General features: G+C 41.2%; 1 protein-coding gene across 1 annotated transcript; it reads left to right on the top strand.

Moving 5' to 3' along the window:
* Positions 1-4153: 4153 nt before the first annotated feature.
* Positions 4154-9113, top strand: LOC125727868 (uncharacterized; the record flags this gene model as incomplete). The annotated part of the gene is made up of 3 exons (XM_049004851.1): positions 4154-4492; positions 6637-6828; positions 9024-9113. Coding segments are annotated over exons 1-3 (621 nt in total), but the record flags the coding sequence as incomplete, so codon positions are not given.
* Between the last annotated feature and the right edge of the window lie 383 nt (positions 9114-9496).

Here is a 9496-nt window from a genome sequence, read left to right as displayed (position 1 = left end):
TACAGGCTCCAGAATAAGTGTGCATGGTAATACCGCAATATGTAGCATTTGCGAGGGTCACTCTGGTCCCGATGGGGAACTGACCATGACCAGGACTACATCTTGACCATGTGGGTGGGACACTGAGTGAGGGATTTCCCCTTACAGGCTTCGGGGAGAAGAGGCAGGGTTAGGGCAAAACAGAGGAGAAGCGTCAATGTAAAACTCTTTGTTTCAGCGAGGAAAAAATAAAGAAATCTTAAAATTTGGCAGGTGTGTTGGGAGACAAACTGTAATGCAGCACAGTCAGGGTCACAGCTATTGAGGACAAAACAGAATAAAACAAATAGCTTAAAGACCCCAGACCCCGGCAAACAATATGTACTGGAAACAAGCAGATAAAAAAAATAAATAAATAAAAAAAACATATGTCCATGCCTTTATAGATTTGTGTCTCTTTAGATGTTGCTAGATGTTACGGCTTCACTTTTTAAGGTATTGAACGGGTAGCTGAGACAAAGTCAGATATCTGTGAAGGTTACGATTCTGTGAAGGTCACAACTCTGAAGGTCGCATCTTTTGTCGCTGGTAAATTCGTTGGCCTTGGGATCCTAATTACACACAAGTGAGAGATCAACAACAGTGAAGGCAAACTTCAGATAGAGAGAAATCGGTTAACAAAATATGAATCGGAGCTTTCAGCATGTAGCTCCTCCACATCACAGCAGTCACCCTACGCATCATTCCATTGGATGGAGACACCAGCCTCAATGCCTCACATGTCGTTGTCATTTGTCCTGATTTGAACTCCTTAGGTCAATGTTTCTCTATCCAGTCCTTGGGGACCCCAGACAGTGCAGATTTTTGCTCCCTCCAAATCCCAACATGCCTATACCATGCTGTTTGGTTCTGGGAGGGAGCAAAAATGTAAACTATTTTGGCGGCCCATGAACACTGGATTGAGAAGCACTGCTTTTGATAGAAATGCAAGTTTCACTTCAGAATGTCATTAGACATTTGTTGGTATTTACCCTTGTGTTTCAGGAACTCTACAAGTATTAGACCAGCTATATGTTGCAGGGCTCTCCTGATCTGATGATTTTCATCTTTCCCCCCAGGTTGTGGACTGAAGATTAAAGACGTCCTGAAGGATAATGAAACACTCAGCTCCTTCATGCTGTGGGAGGTGTTCTTGCCAGATTTTGTCATTCATCAGCTAGTAAATGCCCAAGTGCGACAAGCAGGTAGGCCTCACTCCTCATGCCAGACCCTTATTTCCCCCTTTATGGTCTTTTTGTCATAAGTATCTGCATCTCACCATTTCATAGACTTCAATTATACAGCACCTGTAAAAAAGGTTGTCAGTACCAAAGGCTGGCTGGCGTGAGATTTTCAGTTTGAAGCAAGTCTGCACAGCATTTATATTTATACTTTATTACTTTGTGAATAGTCTGTAGGGATTGCAAACTACCCAAAGCTTTTGATGTAGGTAATTTTAGGTTTACAGTGGAATGATATACATTTGCTGTAAGATTTCATATGTGACTGAGATTCTGAAAGCGTGAGTTTCCAACTCTTCAAGTCTGGACATTCCTACTACAAATCATTTGTTCAACAATATAATGATCCTAAGCACACCTTGAGGTTATGTAGTATTATCTTATGAACAAGGAAAGTGATGGAGTGATATGACAGATGACCAGGCTCCTACAATCCCCAACCTAAACCCTTTAGAGATGGTTTTGGATGATCTTTAGATGTGCCCAGAACTCGTGGAAACTCCTTCAGGACTGTTGTAGAAGCATTCCAGGTGGCTACATCTGGAAGCTGGTTGAAAGAATTGAAAAGAATTTGAAAGCAAAAAGGGGCTATTTTAAGAGTCTAATATTTTGTGATGTTGAACATTTCTCTTGACCATTGCAATATTTGCTATATTGCTTCATTGCCTCACAGCCTTGTACTGTATGGAGAGTAACACCTAAAATGGAGTCAAATGCATTAAAAGCAGGTGTGTCCAAACTTCTGTTCATCCATCTCCCAAATGGTTGGTGGGGTTATGGGAAAATCTGGATCTTTAATAATGTACAGATTTGATAATCTCCTGAATAAATAGTGATCTGGTAATATTATGCATTCTCTACATATTTCTGCTGTTCTCAGGATTTTTGCTCACTTACCCATCTTCCAAGTGCTCTTCTGGCTCCCTTTGATAGCTCAGCGGGTAGAGCAGAGGACTGTAGGGAAATGCAGATGGACATCCTTAGGTTTGATTCTAGCTTGAAGGAGCATAAATTTTCCCCTTTGGAAATTCAAGTTATTTATCTGTATACTTTTTGATAATTTTGCTGATGTCCTTGGTTTTCTATTGGTTCAATAGCTTACTTTTACATTACCGTGTTGTCATTACATAAAACTTTATTGATTTTACTATTATCCTTTAACAGTCCTGCTAAACCTTATACTGAAAAAAATGATATGCTTCAGTAAAAATGCATCCGTACACCAATAATATTTTAGTAGGAAAAAACGATTTGCACCCTTGTTAACAGTATTATGTGTGTCTTCTCTTAGCACTGATTGCACTAATAAGTCCTTTTGTAAAGCAGTCAGATACCTTTTCTGTGGTTTGTAGTGTTTGTTCTCACCACCAACTGGATTCACTTTAGAATGTGATTTTCAATCCCGACATTTGACGACTTCTTGGTTGATTTTAGCATGTGTTTAAGATCATACTTACTGTGGAAGTGGATGTCCTGTTTTTGGCAAAGTCTAAGCCCAGCCAGAGCAAACAAGGATTTTGGATAAGAACTGTCATTTGTTCAATGCCATAGAATTGGAAATGGACAGTATGGACACGTCCTTACCAATACTGTGTGTTTATGGGTCAGGGGGTTCAGGGCTGATTTTGCCCCTAACAATATTGAAACCAGACCTATGCTCTTGCATTTGTGATACCATCTATCTTAGTGACTTGTGGATGTCAGACCACACTATAAATATTAAGCCACATTTCATATTGGGGAAATAAGTTCTTTAGAAATTTTAAATCAGATTATCGAGTTTCCATCCTTTCTCATTTCCCTCAGGGGATATTTTCTTCATGATTGTTGTCAGGGTCGGTGCCTGTCTGGCCTTATCCCTTTTGTTTCCTTCCTGTTTTGCCAGTAGGTGTCGATGGTCATCCTGTTTCCTTTATCTTGTAGCCCTTAGTGTGTTTCCCTGCTCCCGGGGCTGCCTCATAGCTCTATGGGTTGAGCGTGTGGTTCTGTGGCTTTACCCCTCTAGTCATGATTTTGAGGCCAGCTTCACCTATTGTGTATTTTATATTAGTTTATTCCTTGTTTTGCGTTTTTTTATTTTTTGTCTTTGCTTTTTGCCCTTGTTTTTGGCCTACCCTGTCCTTGCCTGGTTCAAATCTGTTCTGCTTATACTTTTGTCTCTAGTCTTTTCCTAGTGTTGTGAGCCTGTGAGTTTAGTAATGTTCCTTAGTTTCCTGTGCTTGTTAATTGTATGTATTCCACTTTTCTTGTTGTCCTGTGCCTTACTGATTGGTTAATTGAGTCAGGGTTTTCACCTGTCCAACACAATGTCCTGTTCATGGTGTATTTAAGTGCCTGCTTTTGTTCTATTCCTTTTGTTCTGTCACTGTTTCTTAGTGTTGCTCTGTGTGTCAGTGATTCTTTATTATTCCATGTTAGTTGCAGTGCTCCTGTGTTTAGCCATGTCCTTAATGTTATGGTTCCCTTGGTTATGGAACATCTGATTGTTTGGTCCCGCCTCCTCTAGCTGCTTGGACCCACCTTCTGTATAATCGGATTGGTTATCTCTCTGAACCAATCATTGTATTAACACCTTTCCTGTAGAGCTCAGTAATCTTTTATGTGTGGGTAGTTATTACTATATTTGTGACTGATGTAAGGCACCTTAGATCCATTCATGCATTAATCGTCCAAGTAGCCGGGGTTGCAGGAGACCCGGAGACAATCTCATGCAAAGGGTATGAGACAGAGTTACGGTCTGGATGGAATGACACACCTTCTCAGTTGAGACAATTTTTTAATGGAAGCATGTGTAATCCGGTGTTCGATTCTTTTTTTATTTTATTCTGCGGAGTATGAATAGAACATGGTTGTTTTACATTCCTGTATCCGTTTACTTTTAATTGGGTTCTGTTATGTTCGCCAATCGGGAAAAGGGGCGGGAACGAGAGACTCTGGCGGGAACGAGAGACTCTGGCGGGGAAGGAGAAGCGGACAAGACTGCTCGTCTTGTGAGCGACTGTTTCAAGCCGTGGAGCGGTGAGAAATGCCAGCGTACCCGGTCAAGAGAGAGAAGCCGGCTGGAGCGGGAGTCGCAGGACTGCTCGTCTTGCGAGGGGCTCGCCACAAGCTGCGGACAGCGGAGAATCACCAGCACAGCGCTTCGGAGAGGGAGAGTAAATTCGCCCTACGGGAGGGAAAGACCGTGGGATGAAGGAAAGATATTTGGAGCACGCCTGGAATTGGGTGGACTGGTAGGCGTATTTTTTATTTTGTTTTTGCTCTTCAGAGTGAAGCGTCCATTTTTTTCGTTTGTAGTTACTACTGACGCAAGCATCAACCAGGCCTGCCACGGTCCATTGCTTTAATTTTCTTCATATTTAAGTGTTTTGATGGACTACCGGACTGAGGGTTAATGTATATTTGTTGTTGTTTTTGAATATGTTTGAATGTATTATGTTTGGTGTCGATTTAGTGTCATTTAGTAAATGTTTTAAAGTTAACTGCGTCATTGTGTATTGCGGAGAAGATTGCACCGAACATAGCCTATGCTAGTTTGGCACAAAAGTGGTAAAGAAAGGAGGAATATTGGTAAGGGATATGGATAGGGTAAGGGTAGAGCAGTTACTCAGAGGAGCAGTGGGCGCTGATTTGCTGTTATTACAATTGTGCCTCAAAGAGAGGAGGAATAACCCCCCTGCTTTTATTGACTTACCGAGATTCGGGAAGAGGAAGAGTATGAAAAGTCACGGCAGCGAGTAAGTGTTAGGGTTCGTAATGTTGGAGCTCAAGAGGATTCTGTTGTGTCAGGATTTGAGATGCAGGAGTTAAAGGCTGATCTAAAGGCCTTGAAGGCTAAAGTAATAGCAATGAGCAGCAATCCTAATGCTACTAGGGATGCTATGGAGACACAAATTTTACCTTTGGAACCATTATCTGTGGATAAGGACAGGTCAGATGTTGTTGCACTGCAGAAGAGAGTTAGTAGGCTTAAACAGAAGGTAAGGACATTAGTAGAGGTCAGGGGACGATCGGTTTTGGCTAGTGCTGTCAAACCGATTTCAAACGAAGGCAGTTCACCATCTTCTTACAAGACATATGGCATGAGAGAGGCTGACCGTTTCTGTTACCGTTGTGGAGGAAACGGGCATATAGCTAGGAAGTGCGCGTATCCAGAAAATAAGGAAGTCATTAAACTGATAGCTTCACTGCGTAGAGCCAGGGAGAAACATAGTAATAGTGACTGAGAATCTGGGAACGAGGCATTGCATTGTTCTGTAAAAAAACAAGCCATACAGTTCAAGTCAGTAAATTCTGTGCCGAAAGGTTTAGTAGGGCCCATATCTACAGTGCAGCTTAGGATCAATGGTCACCCGTGTACAGCACTGTTGGATAGTGGGTCACAGGTAACTATTCTTTGAGAAGTGGTATGCACAGTACTTGTCTAATGTCCCCATCCACCCTGTATCTGGTTTAGCCATATGGGGCCTTAGTGAAGCCAGTTATCCATACAAAGGCTATGTGGTGGTGGAGGTTCAGTTCCCAAAAGAGTTTAAAGGTGCTCCTGAGACATTGTCTGTTCTGGCACTGATTTGCCCGGGCCCAATTACCCCAGATCAGACTCCAGTAATCTTAGGGACTAACGCCAGTTTGTTTCAGAGGCTCACTTCTTTGTGTCAGGGAGCACAGGGTGCAGAGTTGACGTGTGTTTTGAGGGCCACCGGTACCTGAGGGACTGAGGGTTCTTGTATATTTGTTGTTCGTTTTTTTTTTATTTTTTTTTTATAATAAGCCTTATGGTGTAACTTAATATTTTGTTATTTACATGAAGTTCAACGCTTAAGGGAAATTATGCGCTGTTTATTTCTGAAAAGGCAGAACACTAGGGAACGAGATTTTTTTTCCCAGATTTGTGCTTTGTGTTTCAGTGAAACATTACGCAATAAAGCAAGATTTAACACAAGGATTTTATTTTTGTATTTACTGATTAGGTTTTTTTTCACAGTACACAGACACATGCATAACAAAATCTTGACAAAACCATCTGAGGCTGCTTGTGACGCTGTGCTCTTTCCGTTTTGTTGTTTTCGCTTGAATATTGTTTCAAATCTGTCTGATTAAATCATTTTTTGACATTTTCTGAAAGCTGGATCCTTTATGAAATATTTTCCATTCCAAACCCTGAAATGCCTGTTCTGTTTGAGGAGGCCGGGGTGCAGGACATATGGTATCTGAAGGTTGGAAATCCATTGTCACTGCCGGTGAAATTTGTCTGTGGGGCTGTGTTTTTAACTAAGCATGCCTGTATCTCATATGTATTGGGGCAAAATGATGTGATTGTTGTTGTGCAGAGTTGGTAGGTCTGATTGTCATTTCCTGTGTGCTCCTTGCTACCTAGTTTGCGAGTGGAGTGCCAGACCTAAGGTTGAAGGATTTAGCCTGCTGTCAAGTCCTCCTGGAACGTTACATCCCCAGTCCTGAGGGTCTGTGCGGAGTGCGTGAAGCCGTGTGCACCCTGAGCCAGCAGAAGCTGCATGCCATTGAGGACAGCATGTACGACAACATTGACTTCTTCAAGCTCTTCCACTTGGTCAGTCCTCTCAAGCTTAATTCTTAAGGGTGATGATTCTTCTTGCTCTCATCAGGCCCCGTGTCTGATTTAGCATCAGAAGGGGGCTAAAACAGTCATCAGTTCTGCAGGATGGAGTGAGAACTCAGTCTTTAACACTTAGCAGCTATTACTTTCATGCTGACTGCGAAGCCAGTTTCCTAACTCTGGCTTATAGAAGAGGATGTTTGACTAAATGTGAGCAGTGGGGATGCTTTTGAATCCCAGCCCTCACAACCATGATGGTAAGAGCAGTTCTTAGCTACAGGGCTTACATTTTAACAGAATAAACATGGATGCTTTAGTGGGACATTGGGTGATTTGCAGTCTTTCACCCATGTTTTTTATATTGAGGACGGGCGGGGAAGTGATGCAAGGTTTCAGTAATCAAAGCTACCGATCTGTAGACCAGGCACGGTCGATAATAAAATGTGGTTTACTGGGATATTTTTTTCATGTAAGGACGTATTGTCATCTAAAAATGGATTTGTTCTCCCTGTTTTGTGGGTGAAGTCATGAGGTTTGAAGTTCTGTCAGTGTCATGAAAAATTGTAATATTAAAAATAAAATCAAGGAATAAGTTCATAGGCAAATGGTGGTTTATCCTATGCAAAGCTAACAGGAAAGAGAATGTTTGCATTCCCTGATACTAAATGGACAGTACCACGTTGCGCTTGTGTGTGGAGAGCACATGTTTAATTTTGGTTTAATTGAAATTCGCTGCTAACAAGAGTGGTCCTTACGGTCATTTCTGTTGAGGCGGTGGGGAGGGTAGTGGTGTGATTAGCTGACCTGCTGAACAGCAAAATAAGTCAACGTCCAATCAGGCTGGAGAGATTGCCAGCTCTGCCTTTTTGCCCCATACAGATAAGCAGTTTTACTCCACCCCCATAGTCAAGGCCCATGTTTTTCTGCATGGGTCTTTCCTGTTGTAAACAGCTGTGGGGGACAGTTTCAGTCACAGCCCCTGCATGGGAATTAGCGTTTTCAGTACTGCTGCCTCTTAATCTGAAGTGATAAGGGAGGGCGAATGTAAGAGGAAGGATGTGGATTTTTGGAGTTCTCTTTATCGCAGAATGTTTCCTGATTTTTTTTTTTATTTATTTATTTTTTTTTTTTAAATAGTATATATTTTTGTTTGTTTTTCTCTGGTGGAAGACTAGCTATTATTTGGAATAAATGCAGGTTTTTTTTATTAAGGAAGATGCTGTGATTAATTTCCAGCTATTTAAAATCTAAAATGCATCTTAAGTCTAATGAAATATACAGTGCACAGAAAGCCTTAGGAGATGGTATCAGTTTTCTGAGTTAAGTTAATTTACAAGCAGTCTCATTGGGTGACTTTTAATTAGTAACACCTTTACAATACAGTAACAAGAAACACCAGACATTTGTGTTTAGTATCCCTTTGGGAGCCAGTGACTACAATTACAATTAAAAGGAAAATGGCAAGAACAGAACTAAATGAGTCCGTCAGAAAAAATATAACGCATACTAAAAAGGAAATGTATGTGTGGAGATGTATTACTTCTGGCATCTTACTCTGAGCTCTTTTCCTTATTAAAAAAATTAGGGTTAGGGTTAACAAATTAGCACTTTCCCAACAGAGTATTCAGATAGTATTCATAGTCTGGGTCTTTATTGAGCTAGTATCCGAACAAATTCATTGTAGAGTCTTAAAGCATGTAAGTCGCTCTGGCTAAGGGCGTCTGCCAAAAGCTGTAAATGTAAAATTTGCTTGTCAATAGACTTTTGTCATGAAACTAATATGTTTGCAAAATTGTTACATAATTAAGCAAGCGCCCCAAGGCCACATTAATTCATTTCTCTTTTAAATAAGACAGTTATTATACTATGTATTAAATATAGCATGTAAATCCCAGTGAGGTGGTGAGACTATGCAGTATAAATGCAGCATGTCATGGTCCTAAAGATGCCATGAGCTTGCCTATGCATGGGTATCAAAGGCTAAGGAGCCCCCCCCCACCTCTCCACACCTGCCTCCAATATTTAAAGCAAACAGGAATTGCCCCAATATAGTATTTCTCCCAGTAGTGTACACCTACCTGTAAGTGTTACATATTGTATGATTGCATTAAAACAATAGACATTTGGCTTATTCAGGCTTATCCTGCAGTTAATGTGTTTACTTACCCACAAACTCTTTCCCTACTCAGCTTCCCAGGGTGCTTGACCACCACACTGCTGGCCCCAATCTGCGATTGTGGGGCAAAGTGCTCTTGGGCACCTCCAAGAAGTTGCACCAGGTAATGTTACTCTTCAAAAAAGCTTCAACACCTTGATATTAGAGTGCTAGATAGTGGATAACGTCAGGGTGTTGAGTTACACATGAGTAGCACTCAACATCAGCCCTGTTTAATTGTTGAACTTTTGCTTGTGGCTGTTCAGTTCAGGTAGAAGGTATTGAATGTGACATCATCCAGGGTAAGCTGTCGTGAGCTTACAGATGAAAAGGGGAAGTAGGTGACCCCATTGTCGTTGACCCAATTGTAATACTGTGAGTGCATTCCGGATTGAAAGAAGCGATTATCAGGTATCTTTTCACAAATTTTCTACCAAAATTGATCTTTGACTGAAATTCTATTATGTTAATCCCTTTAAAAATGCTTGAAATGCAGTCCGCTTTCAC

This window comes from Brienomyrus brachyistius, unplaced genomic scaffold (genome assembly GCF_023856365.1).
Source record: "Brienomyrus brachyistius isolate T26 unplaced genomic scaffold, BBRACH_0.4 scaffold123, whole genome shotgun sequence".
Lineage (NCBI taxonomy): Eukaryota > Metazoa > Chordata > Actinopteri > Osteoglossiformes > Mormyridae > Brienomyrus > Brienomyrus brachyistius.
The sequence above is the reverse complement of the archived record's forward strand: the minus strand, read 5'-3'. Positions and strand labels throughout refer to the sequence as shown.